The sequence below is a fragment of the Berghia stephanieae genome, chromosome 5, assembly GCF_034508935.2.
Source record: "Berghia stephanieae isolate SIO BIC M18660-M18661 chromosome 5, UCSD_Bste_1.3, whole genome shotgun sequence".
In the NCBI taxonomy this organism is placed as follows: domain Eukaryota; kingdom Metazoa; phylum Mollusca; class Gastropoda; order Nudibranchia; family Aeolidiidae; genus Berghia; species Berghia stephanieae.
The window spans coordinates 37,350,433-37,367,932 of NC_088364.1; the positions used below are offsets into that span (position 1 = coordinate 37,350,433).

Consider the following 17,500-nt stretch of genomic DNA (forward strand, 5'->3'; position numbering starts at 1 on the left):
AGTAGTAGTAGTCATATAGTAGCATACTTGGACTATAGTATATAAATTATCATTCTGAAAAAAAAATATTATCATTATCATCATCATCATGGATAAAACAGTCAATTATTAATAACAAATATAACCACTATCATCAGACAACGCAGTAGGATAACTGTTGTAGAGAAGTAATTGAATACGAGTAGTATGCGTGGAAGCTATACAATAATAATATGGTCAAGACCAACGTGTACATATTATTTGAAAATGAGTGCACATCGATCAAGACCCATCAACTTACTAGAGAATTGGTACTTTGACAGTCCATCCTCATCTTTCCAACCGTCCACGTTGATGGTCCAGGCTTTTTCTGTAGTATATGTCGTGTTATAGGGTCCCACAGTGCAGGTGCCTCCCTCGGGTGGACTGTTCACCTATATGGCAATAAATAGATAAAACCGATTAACCAGTAACTCTAGTACATAAACGTAAGGTATTTAAGAATTTGACCAGAAAACTCGTACTTGGAATATCGATCAATTTAAATGACCCTCGTCTAGGAGAAAAAAAAACTCTCAAACATAGGATCTCGCAAATTCCCAGGTTTGAGGGTTTTTGCCAAGATGGGGGTCATTTAAATCGATGGATATTTGAAGGACGAGTTTCCTGGCCAAATTTTTATATATATGGCTTTCCAGAGTTAGGCGGTTAACTAATAGATTAAGCTGATGAATATTTATGTAGAACCAATCAAAAGATTGGCATTTCTCAGTTCGCTTCTCAATGCTTTATTCATCCCTAGGCGAGCAGTATGAAAGCTAATATAATTCTATGCAGTAAGGGGCGTCTCTTTTTTTTAAACGACTACTTTACCAATATCCGTCATGTCCACCTTATACCTGAGATGGAGAGTGGTAATGAAATGTTTAAGAGCTCATAGCTGAACCAGATATTGGTGCTATATTATAAATGATTCCTTCTTCTTCTTCTTCTTCTTCTTCTTATTATTATTATTATTATTATTATTATATTATTATTATTATTATTATATTATTATTATTATTATTATTATTATTATTATTATTATTATTATTATTATTATTGTCATTATTATTATTATTATTATTATTATTATTATTATTATTATTATTATTATTATTATTATTATTATTATTATTATTATCATTATTATCATTATTATTATTTTTTTTTCTTTTTTTTTTTTTAACCTCAGGAATGGGAGACACCCAAAGTTTGTCGTTGCTTTGCCAATTTAGAATTATCTCCGTCTTTTAAATACGACAATAAACAGGTATAGGTATATTGACCTTAGAAAAAAAATTATTATTATTATTATTATTATTATTATTATTATTATTATTATTATTATTATTATTATTATTATTATTATTATTACTATTATTATCATCATCATCATCATCATCATCATCATCATCATCATCATCATCATCATCATCATTACCATTATCATTATATATAGGCGTTAATTTTGTACTTTTCTTCCAGCCCGTTAGTTATCATTTTTTATTTGCAATGGGCAATAAATCTGCAGATTATTTTAGAAGTTGATAATAAGAGACTGATATGACACGAAATATAATTTTGGTTCCATGAGGAGGCCTGCAAAGAAAGTAAATAAAGCATTTTGAAGCGTATTGAGTACGGGGAAAAAACCTAATAAAAATGCATAATACGACATATTTCAAAAATTAGGTTTTAGACAGCGACTGTCAAAGCAGACACTAGAGTAGAGAAGTCGTGACGTCAAACCTTCTACTTTTCCGGTTCCAAACTCATCGAAAGTGTAATCATGAATAGGTTTCATAATGAATCATAGGTGGCATAACTATTTTAGTAGCATGATTAATGAGCAGATTCTTAAGAATACGGGACGTAAAAGAGCAAGGATTGATGATCTTTATTGACGACCAGCATTAATTTAGACTAGAAAATAAGATGACATCACTCTAAAACCAGAAGGTATCCAGTCCTCCTGAGGAATGGTTTTACATTTCCATTTAGATTGGAACCAGTTTTTAACATCACACTTTTGTTCCATATTTTAAACCATTCAATTTCAACAGAGAGATGTGTTCTGAAAACTCGCGTAATCGCGATTTTATTGGTTGACATCAATGGCATTATCTGCGATTTTTTTTTGTCAGACTATTTCAGGTGTACTAAGTATTTACGAATACATAAGCACCCCAAAATCGTCGACTCGTCTTCAGACAGTTTAGATCCCTTCTTTCAATCTCATTGTAAATGGCGCAACTTTGAGTTTTTGGAAAAGCTCTTTACACATATCCCACCCATGCGTAAAATGGGCACCTGTCTGCCAACAGCGATAATCATAATTGTTATAGTACCCTAAGGGCGTCTTGTCTAGTCCTGCTTTAAGAAATATAATTGCCTTAGTATCTCTTGTAAAGAATTTTAAACAAATTTATTACATTTTGCGCCATACAAAAACTCTATTTTGTTTTAGTAATATCTTTTTGCAACAGTAGATTAGCCTATATTTATTGCTACCGCATGCTACAAACTAAAGAAACACATTTTTTTTTATCATTTTGGCAAAAGTCTTAAGTTAAAAGACTTTGACAAATAAGGCCCATCTTGAAGCAACCGTTTCCTGGCCCAAATGACAACAACAAAAAAGCGGTTTACTAGTTTTGTACCCTAAGTCTTGTAGCAACGGATCCCTTTCCTTTGGGTGATGTCAGTTCGCATTGGACCTTCATGATTGTGGCTTCAAATGTCTCAAACAAAGAGGCTGCGATGGATATTTCTTTGGACTGGCGACCTGTTGATAGGGATGATGATGATGATGATGATGATGATGATGATGATGATGATGATGATGATGATGTTAATGATGATGATAATGATGATGATAATGATGATGATGATGATGATGATGATGATGATGATGATGATGATGATGATGATGATGATGATGAAAAGAAGGATTATCACGATGTAAAAGATTATATTTGATCATGATGATGATGATGATGACGGCGGTGGTAGGGATGATTAATAATGATAATAGTGATGTGATAATTAATAATAGCAATAATAACAAAAATAATAATTATAATGATAATGATGATGATGATCATCATGATGATGATGATGATGACGATGATGATGATGATGATGATGATGATGATTGGGAGGAACAGGAGAATGAGGAAGAGGAAGAAGAATGGGGAAAAGGGAAGAAACCGGAAAGGAGGAGGAATAAATGGGGGGAGGGGGTGTGGGGGAGAAAGAGGAAGAAATGATGATTACAACGGAAATGGTGATAAGGGTGGTACTCAGTTATTGTTAATAATCATACTTGTGTTGGCCAGAAATTTGAATAGATAAATTAATGGTATCATTCAGAAAATAACAAAGTGAATAAATTTGGGGGCAGGCACTGGTGTAAGATAAAGATCTTTAAAAGTGTGTAAAGTAACAGTAGCAAGTATAACCGGTAATAAGGAGGTCTGAGGTTCGCCAGTCGTGGAAAACTGATTATCTGGGATGGATTTTTTTGGTGTATTTTTTTTTTCTTGCTTTGTATGGCACTTTTTGATACACACTTTTCTACATCATAATCATTCGGAAATGTCTTTTTTTTTAAAACAGACTTTTTGCGAGAATTGATTTTATCTACACCAGTGTGCGTGCCATAGAAATATAATGGAAATAAACATGACTCAATAAATTTGGATTAAGATTGATAAACCGTCGTTAAAATGATATGCGATACATTGAAATTAAAATAATACTAGATAATTATTGGTTGTTAGTGATTAAATGAATTACCTTTAGATGTTTAGTCTTAAATAGCAAAACTGGTTTATAATTACAAATATACTTTCTACAGCTACATTGTTTAAATGGATAATCCTATAATTATTGTTGCACGAGCCTCTATATTAAATCTGCCATATCTTAATGAGAGAATGCAAGATAAGAAAGAGCATACATTTTATTTATTCATTTATCAAAACACCTACCTTATATGTCGCACTGTTACTAAATCATTATCATTCTGGACCAATAAAGTATATCTTATCTTCTCTGATTTTAACTTATTTTACAATTATTTGTTGCTGTTTATATAAATTGTATATCTGGGCATAGGCATGGAGGAATATATATATATATATATATATATATATATATATATATATATATATATATATATATTCCTCCATGCCTATGCCCAGATATACAATTTACGCCTGGGTGGAGTGCGATAGGTTGTAATAGTCAAGAACCTGAGCTTGTTACCCATCCATTCTCTGACCTGTCCATGCTCCATGCTGCGTATATCATTACAATAAAAAATGACGCTGTGTCGCTAGACAAGTGACATCTTCATTAGAAGTCAGTGTGTTCAAATCCCAAAAAGTTCGAAGTTATTTGTTAAACCGTATTTTTCCAACCCTTTATATTTGTTTGTTTGTTTTTTGGTCGGATTTCGGCCTCTATGTTTTTTCAGTAGTAATCGGGTGTATGGGGCCTTTGATTTAAATTATTTTCTGTTAAAAGCTTCTTTTAACCCTTTCCTCAACAACCACAGAAAAATCGTCACATTCGTTACGATGAAATCAACAATTTCTCATTCTGATTTCTTTTGTACATCACAAAATTTGAAGAAACCTTCTAGTTATGGTTATAAAAATTTAACTAGATCTATGTCTTGTAGAGTTTGTTTTGTTGGAGAAAAATGATAAATATCACGAACATATCACTTTTGTTTCTAAGTGGAAAAAAAGATCCAATTTTGTGTAAGTTGGGGTTAAAGCGAGGTGCATGTATATGCAGGTCTGACATCCGAATCCAATTATGAGCCTAGATTAACATTTTTATAATGGACCATAATTTTCGTCATTTTTTTAAGATTTTCATTACAACAGAGCCCATAATGAATAATATCAGACCTTCAAATAAGTACAGTCAGCGTGAAGTATTGGAAAAAATTCTGAAAATGGTCGTTAAGGCGGCGATGAATTAAAATTAAATTAAATCAATCATATTAATTAAAACTGTGCGGCTATGTGTTCTTGTGGTATGACACCCGCTTTCGGATCGGAAGGTCCTGTGTTCGAGGACTGGGGTTAAGTTCAAGAGTTTCGATAGAGATAATGAAACTAGTGTGTTAAACTCCAATTCCTTTAAAAATCATTTTGCGGCACTTGGTTCATCCCGCCCGACATAATGTTGTGGACTAATCGTATGAAACTTGATTCATCCCGCCAACATAATGTTGTGGACTTGTCGTATGACACTTGGTCCATCCCGCCCAACATAATGTTGTGGACTTATTGTATGACACTTGATTCATCCCGCCCAACATAATGTTGTGGACTTATTGTATGACACTTGGTTCATCCCGCCCAACATAATGTTCCGGACTTGTATGACACTTGATTCATCCCGCCCAACATAATGTTGTGGACTTATTGTATGACACTTGATTCATCCCGCCCAACATAATGTTGGGGACGTATGACACGTGATTCATCCCACCCAAGATATTGTTGTGGACTTATTGTATGACACTTGGTTCATCCCGCCCAAGATAATGTTGTGGACTTGTCGTATGACACTTGATTCATCCCGCCCAACATAATGTTGTGGACTTGTTGTATGGCACTTGATTCATCCCGCCCAACATAATGTTGGGGAATTGTTGTATGACACTTGGTTCATTCCGCCCAAGATAATGTTGTGGACTTGTCGGATGACACTTGATTCATCGCTGAACATAATGTTGTGGACTTGTATGACACTTGATTCATCCCGCCCAACATAATGTTGTGGACTTGTCGTATGACACTCGCGTTTAGACCGGTAGATTCCGAGTTCGAGTCCCAAAGTTTAGTCCCTGTAAAACGCTCTTAAATCACATTCTTTCACGTACTCGGGTTGAAATGAATACCTGCTCGTTAACAGACTTGTCTCCGTCTTACAGTCGGAGTGTTTCGCTCGACAAGTTAAGCGTTGTGGCGGCTTCGTTACCCTTGAAAAAGCGCTTTTAGCGGAAATAGCCCTATAAAAATGCTCAGGTCTTTGGGCTTTTTGGTTGATTGCTTAAACGCCAAATTGAGGATGTGGGTCATACGACATTCTATTCATTTCTGATCCAAACAAAACTTGCATTATATTGCCCTAATCAATGCTCGGCATTTTTAAAGATGAGAATGCGAAGAATTACATTAAAACTATAAAAGCACAGAGTCAACGTCAAAAGGGGAAATTGTTTTTAGCATAGAAGCACAGTAGCTCGTTGAGGAAACATTAAAGGATATGGAGACAGGATAACGACTGGGAAAGTAATAGCAAAGAGAGTTAAATTTTTCATCTTTAAGTTATCATTTTGCTACTCTGAAAAACAGTTTTTTTTTAAATTTTGGCCTGAAATCTCATCTTTCAAGCATCGATCTAAGAAAAGTGTCTGCATCTTGTCAAAAACTATTAAACCTTGAACTTCACGAAATCTTTGGTTTTAGAGTTTTTGACAATATGAAGATCCTTTTATTCGATCGATATTTGAAGGACGAGTTTTCTGGCCAAAACATTAAAAACTTGTATTTTTTTCATAATTCGGCAGTACTAATGGCAAAGTACATATAAAAAGAGAAACATAACAATGACAAATACATCGACAAATGATCTTGTATAGATACTGGCAAGATTTTCAGACCACAATTAAGACAATGAGATATCATGGTCGGCAGATCAAACCTCTGAAGTCCCGATATTCACGATCGGCAGATCAAAACTCTAAAGTCTACATACGAGCAATCAGCAGTCTGCTCCGTCCAGAATTAAATAAAACATGGTGGGCAAATTCGTATGTAGACTTCAGAGTTTTTATCCGCCGACCATCGATACATATTATGTTGCTACTTGAGGTTTGAAAACGAGATGGAGAAAAAATGGAAATGCTGAGTAAAAACCCAATTTTAATTCGCTCGGCGTAACACCATTTTCCATTACCATCTCATAGTCGTCCTAACTAATGTATGTATCTGATGTGTCACTGAGGGTGTTTACATTGTTTTGTCTTCGTGAATTAAGTTGAAGCTTTTACTAAACGTTTTCACTGAATTATTACAGACTCGTCGTCGTGTTCCAACCGGTAGTCATTCACACTCAAGTCGATTGAGGTAATGTGTGTGTGGAGTTTCTTACCCAAGGATACAGTGCCGGGGTCAACGTTTAGAACTCTAGTCGAGTCACTCAGTTGGTCACTGACTTTGCTACCAGTCGAAATATTTTACCTTTCCCACATCAAAGCTACAATCAGAACATATTAGAAACGAAAAAGGAAAAAGACCAAGAACAGTTTTATTAGTAATTGTGGTATGAGAAGGAAAATGAGAGATTGATTTAACAACCAGATGTTACAGATTCAGAAATAAGCATGTAATTTTCTACAGAGAGCTCTGCCGTACGCCGGCTACTTCAGTATAATATAGATCCAAAGAGGAGAAAGATGTCACAAACAATAAGAATGATTAGTGGAAATGAAATAACCTTGTTCTGTATTAGTGACTGATAGATGCATACTACGATAGAAAGAACATTGTGGCTACTAGTGGCCTACTGAAACCTTAGAAGAAATAAGCTTTAACAATGCAAACAGAAAATACCTTCCTTGCAACACACGACGTAAGCCGTATCATTTTAATATTTTTCTATCTACCACTGAAGTCTACAATCATGTCAGATTATCAATCGTTAAACTAAAATTAGATTCTTTATTTTAAAGTATCATTTGAACATGTCTTTTATTCAAAGATGGCGAAATCGGAATCGACTGAGGTTAGAATAAAAGATTTCTTACACTCTTGCAGTACAAACTCGTGCAGCGGTTGGGAAAATCTCCAGAATTCTAAAAGCAAGAATGTAATAATCGTATAATATAATCCCTATAATAAGCCAATAATAGCACAGAGGAATTCCATGTAACGTATACTCACCCTTGAAATAGTATCTATGATAAATATATGAAAGACTGTGTATGAAACAGTGCTAGACAAAGCAAGAAAGAACAATACAAGAAAAATCATTTCTAGACTAATTTTTGTGATGATTTTTCTTCTTCAGTTTTTCATTCTTGATTTGTCTGGCACTGTTTCATACACACTTTTTCAAATATTTATCTTACTCCAGTACCTGCTCCGTAAGTGGGCACTCGGACATTATCTATTCATGTATCTATAACCCTTTAAATTTATTGCTCAGGTCACTAAAATTTCAGTTCTATTCTAAGAAGTTAATCATGTGGTATTTATGTGATAGGTCTTAAGACGTGTGTTGCGAAAGGCATCAATAAATGGTAGATCAATGATAATAGATTTTAAAGCTGTTATATGCTTGATTTATGTTCAATGCTATATATTTGAAAGATTTAGATTTTAAAACATTTTATTTATTTAAGTAAAATTATGTCTTGCTTGACTTTTATCCGTTATGCGTGATCAATCCAAGACATTCTAAGGGGCTGCCACTGGTACGATATCTAAATCTTCTACTGTTTTGTGCCACAACATGACGTAATATTAAATTTTGTAATTTCAGATATCATTTGCAAATCATTTATAATTGTTATTAATGCACACATCCTTGACCTTCCTCATTTATTTTGAAATTGATGGTTTGAAAAATTGTTGCTTTTTCTGTTTTACAATGCATACAACAACTCCTCATTTACTCTCAGGGCTGTTATATACTATTCTTACTTCTTTTGTCTTATTGTGAATTGACATGTTATTGCTCCATTGTGTTGATTTCTTTCAAAACCTTTGCTTTACTCATAAGTCCACACCGATAGCTTTCTTTCTTTTCTATGGGCTTAATTAAAACTATATCGTGGAAGATGTAACTAATGTCAATAGGCTCCGAAAATGAAAACAGCATATTGCAATGTTTGGGTAGTTGCCATTAATATATGCAAAAGATTTATACATATTATACAACTTCATAGGAAACGAGACAAAACACATAGCAACAGAGATAGAAACAGAGGAGCAAGGGCTCATATCTTCGGAAATAGTCATGAATTTGAAACGAAACAGTGGTGAAAAGTTACAAATCTACCATAAGAGTCAAAGGGTGTTGGGTTATACACAATGTTGGAAAGGAAAGTGGATACAGCTATTTAAAGGTACCATATAAGGCAGCTGTGAGAAGAAAAATAAAATGCATATATTATCATTTTTGTTTTGATATTTCTTCTTCTCTTTTTTTTTTCTTTTGCTCCCGGGAGTCGCAAAAGTCCAATTGATAAAGCATGCTGTTCCCAATCAAAGGGACTGGGATCGAACCCTTGTGAAGTTCGGGATTTTTTTCCCAGAACTCCTGCCTGTCCACTCAGCAGTGATTGGATAGTCGTGTATGTTAGATCTGGCGGAAAGTACTTCTTGGTAGATAAGCGACTTATTGCTATAGTCTGTTTCACGATATAGGAACCGGGATAAACTCCCTCTCCATGAACTATTACTTTTTGTTTTGGCCCCCCCCGCCCCCCCCCCCCCCCTTTTTCTCCGACCCGACCTCATTCCCCATCCCTCGCTTCACATTGAGAGTCGCTTGAATCAACTCTGATTCAGATTGTCACTTGGGACGACTAAATAATTGGGAAAAAAATTCATCCTCTCATGCCAACACGTCATATTTCACTCGAAGCTCGTCATTACTTATAGCAGTGTATGCAAAATATTTTACAAAAGATCACAAACCTCAATAGGGCAAACAAAGAGCGGAACAAAATCTACCTAATCCATTGACACATACATGTATTTAGTATTATAGCTGAACTTGACTAAGTCAATTCTTACCTATGGACTTTAAAAAGTAATGAACTCAAAAGGAGTATAACACTTTTAAAAGGTACTAGAAATATATTTTTTGGAGCTCAAAATACATATTCAGCCAATGTAAAAACAATGAAAACAACAATGCGATACGCAGAATTTAGAAAAATAAGAGAGGAGGTTTTCACAAATGAAGAGAACATTGTTTTTGTTTATTCCGACCAGATTCCTTTGACCTCTTCTCCAGTCTCTCTCTGAATTATACATATCATAGAACCTTTTAAAATTGTTGTTGGCTGAATAAGGGTTTTGAGTGTTAAAAAAGGTCCATCTATAATCATTTCTGTTCGGTACTTATGATTTTAATGAAGGTCTCCTATAGTATCATTAGGCGGCAAAACCGACTAAGTAACAAAAGGAGCAGGTTTGAGCCCATATTCAATCGAGAGAGAGAGAGAGAGAGAGAGAGAGATAGAGAGAGAGATAGATAGAGAGAGAGAGAGAGAGAGAGAGAGGGAGAGAGAGAGATAGAGAGAGAGATAGACAGAGAGAGAGGGGGGGGAGAGAGAGAGAGAGAGAGAGAGAGAGAGAGAGAGAGAGAGAGAGAGAGAGAAAGAGGAGTGGCGTTTGGCCTCTTTTTTCATCCAACAGTAAACAATTTGCACAATTCGAACTAGAAAAAAGTATGTTCCAAAAGAATAATGTCATATCAAGCGGGTATAAAGCATTTGCTCCCGTCTGCCCCAAGCTTCAATGACGGGATGAACTGGTCTCATTTGCCCCATGGCTCACTGAGGATTGTACTTTTTTACTCATACAGGATTAAAATTTGTCACCGACTCGACTGTGTAAGCCACGCATGTATCATCAATAAAAATCATTTGGCAGATTTTGCATCTTGCAGAGCCCTATCAAACAGAAATATGTATTATATTATTTGAGTGCACTGTTAAAGGCATGATATAATTACCAGTTTCAGAAAACTTAGTATCAGTGTTAATAACCAGTTAAAAGCCGTAGTCTATATAAACATGTATTTAAAATTTGGCCAGAAAACTCGTCCTTCAAATTTCGATCGATATTTCAAGTACGAGATTTCTAGCCAAATATTATAATAAATGATTGTCCAGACTACGGTAGTAAACTGGTCAAAATGGCGCGCATAATGCTATGTAATCCATATGTTTTCTCTGAGATATTCCATATCTTGATTGATAAGGAAGATATCACTCCGAAGTTGTGCCTTGCTCACTGACGATGTGCCAGATGTTGTATTGATTTTTACAATTTTGACCGCTATACAGCGGTTGCTTTTGTCTTGTCAAAATATAGACAATGATATGCTCAGTGTTGCCTTGTTTTGTTTTGTTTGTTTTTAAGGGTTATACCGCGCTTACAACACAATAAGGTCATATCAGCGCCAGTAAAAAGGAAGAAGATGGGATAGTAAAAAGTTCTAGAATTACAATTAGAGCACCCAAGAAAAGGTAAGACAAACGGGAATTGGTTCAAATAGGAAACAGATGTAGATTCCAAGAGCACACTATCAAATTACTTAGTTTGAGATCACCTATATGTCTCATCCTGACGTATAGCACAGGTACCCACTTAGAGGAACACACTCAAATGTTTTCAAATCATATATAACATGTAAACAAAACATGATGCAGCGCATAACAGATAGATGATTTGCAAGGAAAAGTATATAATCTCCCAAAATTAACTAATCATTTGATTGATTCCCTAGCCAGGGTATCCGACCAGTGCCAGGACAAAACCAAGTTATCTCATTCCAAGACAAGGACAGAAAGCAAGTTGGAAGTTGGAAAACAGATATAGGGAGGATAGAAGACACAATAAGTACCTCCTTGCCCATTATGGGAGCAGTGTTGCCTTAAATTAACCCTAGAAGAATGATAAAAATATAATCATCCTGACATTCTGACACTGAACTCACAAACTACGATGGCATGATTCTGTAACCAAACGTATAAATAAAACATTCTGACAATCCTTAATTCGGCAACAACAACAACAACAAAATTTGAAAAAACAAAACTAGTGTCTTCTTTAAGACCATGGGATAAATTTGACTTTGACTTACCAAGAACACGACTGTCCGTATCCGATTCTTCTAACGGTCTCCAACCGTCAGCCCACCTGTAGTCATCCAAGTAAATACTCCATTGGTAAGTCAAATCATCAGCGGCATTGCAGTTGTCGCAGGTGCACGACATTGCGAACCGAGAAGTTTGAAGGATTCGATAACCATCGGATTGCTGGAAGTATACGCTGCCTTCTCGTGGTCTGTAATGACACATGAAGCAAAGGGATAGTTTGTCGCATTTCTATACGCGTTATGTCCTTTACCATTACATATTAATAGATTGATATCAATAATGCTTGGCTTAAGTCTTATTTCATTTCATTTAGTATGGATCTAAAATTACTTTCTAATAGGGCTAATATATGTGATGGAGGAGCATTTGAGACGTCTTATTGTCCACCGATTCGAGCGCTTTTTCAATACTTCCGTTTTGCAAACCAATGAAGATGTGGTAAATAGTAATGATTATTATGATGATGATTGGGAACTTGTTCCAAGTTTCAAATGCAGGAGTTCAAGAATCCCATATTGTGTATCGAAAAATGATTGACATTGTCTTGCCAAATCTCGATCTCCATCTGAAAAATTGCCGTTGTAAAGGTACTTACACAATTGTAACGGCTGGAGGATCACCGTCGACGATAGCAACGAATATATCAGTCGTCGCCTTGCGGCCGTCGTTCGTTGTCTTCTCAATCTCGGCAGTTATATGATAAGTATTGTCTTTAGTCAATTTGCTGAGGTCTATAGTCTGTGTCTGTTGGTTAGCTGGTAGATCACAATTTCCGGAATCCAATGGATTTCCTTTGAGGTGGCACGTCCAGTTTGTAACTTTAAGATCCTGAAAAAAAAAGCATAATCATAGAGCGCTTTTCCACAGATTGCAACGATCATGCCCAATGCTCTTCATACTTCTGATCATGTAAAGTTATATGTTCTTTTCCCACAATAAAAAGCATTTCATTGGTGCCCTGTTTGAACATGAAACATAACCCATATCGCTGCACTAAGGCTGACGCCCATATATAATTAGGAACATTTCTCGAGATAGACCTTAAAATTTCCCCTAAGACTGAATAAGAGAATTCTATTTTCTTTCATGTATATTTTCTTATCATTCTTTGTATCTACAAGCATTCTGATAAATATTACTTCATTCAAGTATTAGTTCACATAGTGGAAATGCACATAAATATCTAAGTAATTTTTCTTAATACGAAATTAAACAGGGAGGCCAGAACTTTGTATTTAGCCAAGCATTCAGTCCCTAGCTACGGTCAATATTGATGCAATACGATTAGGTAAAATATTCACAACATCCACCAGCCGACTATAAGTACCAACACGCACAACTGTGTGTAACCTTAGTCTGATTTATAGAATTTAGTGGGAATTAATCATTTTAAAAGGTTGACTAAAAACAATAACAAAAAGGCCGAATTACGTCGGTCTCAATCCATCATTACTAATAGGAGTATTAGTAGTAGTAGTAGTAGTAGTAGTAGTAGTAGTAGTAGTAGTAGTAGTAGTAGTAGTAGTAGTAGTAGTAGAGTAGTAGTAGTAGTAGTAGTAGTAGTAGTAGTAGTAGTAGTATAGTAGTAGTAGTAGTAGTAGTATAATAGTAGAGTAGTAGTAAAAGTAGTAGTAGTAGTAGTAGTATAGTAGTGAGTAGTAGTAGTAGTAGTAGTAGTAGTAGTAGTAGTAGTAGTAGTAGTAGTAGTAGTAGTAGTAGTAGTAGTAGTAGTAGTAGTAGTAGTAGTATAAGTAGTAGTAGTGGTAGTAGTATAAGTAGTAGTTGTTATAGCAGTTGTAGTCGCACTAGTAGTAGTAGTAGTAGTAGTAGTAGTGGTAGTAGTAGTAGTAGTAGTAGTAGGAGGAGGAGGGGGGGGAGGAGGAGGAGGAGGAGGAGAGGAGGAGGAGGAGGAGGAGGAGCAGGAGGGGGAGGAGCAGGGGAGAGAAGTAACAACATGAATAAGAAGGCAAAAGAAGAAGAAGATTAAGAAGAAGAAGATAATGATGATGATGATGCTGATGATGATGATGATGATGATGATGATGATGATGATGATGATGATGATGATGATGATGGAGATGATGATGGATGATGATGATGATGATGATGATGAGAAGAGAAGAAGAAGAAGAAGAAGAAGAAGAAGAGGAAGAAGAAGAAGAAGAAGAAGAAGAAGAAGAAGAAGAAGAAGAAGAAGAAGAAGAAGAAGAAGAAGAAGACAACGGAGGCGGAGGAGAAGGAGGAGGGTAAGGAGAAGTCGTATTTGGGAAATTAAGCAAGTGGGGAGGGGGGACGAGTAAGAAGCTGGAACAGTGTGAAAAGAAAAAATTGGATGAAAAAGAGAGGGAATATACTGTCATATATGTCAGTTAAAGTTGACTATGTATTATATTTATATATATATATATATATATATGGTTGTGTGTGTGTGTGTGTGTGTGTGTGTGTGTGTGTGTGTGTGTGTGTGTGTATAAGGATTACCTGGGGTTTCGGTAAGGGTTCGAGATCTGGATCGTAGGAGTAGACGAGAGGTTCAAGCTTTAGTGCCGGTCCAGATATTCCTCTGGTGATTTCAGACACGCCCCCATTTACCATCACACCAATTAGATCACTCGGATCCACCTGAGTAAGAAAGAAAAGGGAAAAAGAAAGTCACATAATTTGGCAAAACATTTTAAAAAAAATTAAGATAAGGGATATTTTCACTCTTGTGCTATGTTCAATACCTTATAATGTTGTAGGCTGGCAATCACTTTTTAAAATATTTTTGCCCACGTATTACTTCATATACAATTGATTAAAACCCTAAACTTGGCAAAAAAAAGTCTCAAACCGGAGTCCTCTAGAGAAATCTCAGATGTAGATAGTATGCGTTTGGCTAAGAAGCTCAAAATAATGCCACCCGGCAGAAGAAGTATAAGTAGTAGTACTTCTTCTTTTTCTTCTTCTTCTTTTTCTTTTATTCTTTATTCTTCTTTTGCCTTCTTATTCATGTTTTTACTTCTCTCTCCTGCTCCTCCCCCTCCTTCTTCTCCTCCTCCTCCTCCCCTTCCTCCTCCTCCCCTCCTCCTCCTCTCCTACTACTACTACTACTACTACTACTACTACTACTACTACTACTACTACTACTACTAGTGCGACTACAACTACTACTACTACGACTACTAATACCAACATAACACACAAAACTATGTGTAACATTAAACGTTCATAGTCTGGTTCATACAGTTTAGTGAGAATCACTCATAAACGCGGTTCTATCTATTGAACTGATGAGATAGGGATAATCATGATCTATCAAAATTTGAAGTGCACGAGTTACACATTGCTTCAAAACGATATTAAGCCAGGGTGAGTTAATGGCTAAGAAATTAACTTTATATGAATTTTATGTATCAAGTTTAGATATTTTTGAGGATTGTATAGTATATAGAAGAAACGCTTACAATCAGACGCCATTCGTTGGTATAAAGAGGAAACATTTACGATCAGACTTCCGTCGTTAGTGTAAAGGAGAAACGCTTACAATCAGACGCCAGTCGTTGGTATAAAGAGGAAACATTTACGATCAGACTTCCGTCGTTAGTGTAAATGAGAAACGCTTACAATCAGACGCCAGTCGTTGGTATAAAGAGGAAACATTTACGATCAGAACTGCCGTCGTTAGTGTAAAGAGGAAACGCTTACAATCAGACGCTAGTCGATGGTATAAAGAGGAAACATTTACGATCAGACTTCCGTCGTTAGTGTAAAGGAGAAACGCTTACAATCAGACGCCAGTCGTTGGTATAAAGAGGAAACATTTACGATCAGAACTGCCGTCGTTAGTGTAAAGAGGAAACGCTTACAATCAGACGCTAGTCGATGGTATAAAGAGGAAATATTCACGATCAGAACTGCCGTCGTTAGTGTAAAGGAGAAACGCTTACAATCAGACGCCAGTCGTTGGTATAAAGAGGAAACATTTACGATCAGACTTCCGTCATTAGTGTAAAGAGGAAACGCTTACAATCAGACGCCAGTCGATGGTATAAAGAGGAAATATTTACGATCAGAACTGCCGTCGTTAGTGTAAAGGAGAAACGCTTACAATCAGACGCCAGTCGTTGGAATAAAGACGGAATGCTTACGATCAGACGTGGGTCGTTGGTATAAAGAGGAATTGCTTACGGTCAGACGTCGGTCGTTGGTATAAAGAGGAATTGCTTACGGTCAGACGTCGGTTGTTGATGTACAGTGGAAATGCTTACAATCAGACGTTGGTCTTTGGAGTTAAGAGTTAAATAAAATAAGCGCAGTCCCAAACGTGCAGAAGCTGGACATGTTTTGTCTGTTGGGAGAGCTGGCTTTTCCGTTCTGCAGTATGTTTTTTACCTGCTGCGTTTGAGCTAGACTTTTTTTTTTCTTTCTTTTTAAAGTTTTTATAAGTGGAATCCTAATTCAACAATATTATCAAACATGAAAAGCTAGACATAAGAGGTGTACGATGCTGGTGCTGCTTGCTATTACTGGTTTTGTTTGGGGTTTTTTGGGGTTTTTACGACAGAAACAACACTGCCACCGGCCCGTACGCATTTAAAGCTTGATTGTGGTGAAGAATTGAAGTTTAGAGCATTTTTCATAGATTCAACTTATGACGGCCACAGTGGGACTGAAATCATGAATCTGCAGATCAATTGCCAGGTGTCGAAACTCTAGACCACAAAACTGCACAATGTGGGGTCGGATTATACTCAAATTGACACCATATTATCTGACAGTTTGCGCTAAAAGAGCAGTAACAGCAATGCGATTTGGGCAACGGTTTTTCTACGGCATTCGCATCTGCATTTTGATAGGGCAGGAAAAACTCTCTCTCTCTCTCTCTCTCTCTCTCTCTCTCTCTCTCTCTCTCTCTCTCTCTCTTTCTCTCTCTCTCTCTCTCTCTCTCTCTCTCTCTCTCTCTCTCTCTCTCTCTCTCTCTCTCTCTCTCTCTCTCTCTCTCTCTCGCTCGCTCGCTCTTACAAACATTTTAAAAAAGATATCATATATTCGCCACTCTGTTTATTTTGAATTCAGATTCATTTTCCAGCACTCCGTTACCTACTTCACCGATTTGATCTGAAGTTACAATGGTGAGATAAGATGTTGCATACTGACCATTATATAAGTGTAGGCCGTGGACTTGAAGGTACTGCCGCCGTAATCTCCTTTCATTGTCATCTCATAGTGGATGCGATATAGACCTAGGTCAAGGAAACGGGCTGGGAAATTTAACTCAGCCTTAGTGGTGTCGATGCTGCTGATGTCTATGTCGCTGATATTCTGAAAAAGGATGTTGATGTTGATGTAAGTAACGTATGGGAACATATGTGTGTAAGTGCGTGAGGAATGTTACCACATTGTGCAAGCTTTATGCAATTGATGTAAATCGTTTTCACACATTGGCATATATAAATTATAGTAGAAATGTTCTTATTATCATGAAGAAGAAGAAGAAGAAGAAGAAGAAGAAGAAGAAGAAGAAGAAGAAGAAGAAGAAGAAGAAGAAGAGGAAGAAAAGAAGATGACGGC

General features: G+C 36.2%; 1 protein-coding gene across 1 annotated transcript in view; it reads right to left on the reverse strand.

The window, feature by feature from the left end:
- The window catches only part of LOC144973936 (uncharacterized), a 181,325-nt gene that overhangs the window by 78,907 nt on the left and 84,918 nt on the right, over nucleotides 1-17,500 (reverse strand). The window contains exons 29-34 of the mRNA XM_078916824.1: nucleotides 17,087-17,251; nucleotides 14,429-14,569; nucleotides 12,543-12,775; nucleotides 11,932-12,134; nucleotides 2,682-2,806; nucleotides 281-413 (exon numbers count right to left, since the gene is read on the reverse strand). Coding sequence (XP_078772950.1) covers nucleotides 281-413; nucleotides 2,682-2,806; nucleotides 11,932-12,134; nucleotides 12,543-12,775; nucleotides 14,429-14,569; nucleotides 17,087-17,251 — 1,000 coding nt within the window. The remainder of the gene's footprint in view (nucleotides 1-280; nucleotides 414-2,681; nucleotides 2,807-11,931; nucleotides 12,135-12,542; nucleotides 12,776-14,428; nucleotides 14,570-17,086; nucleotides 17,252-17,500) is intronic.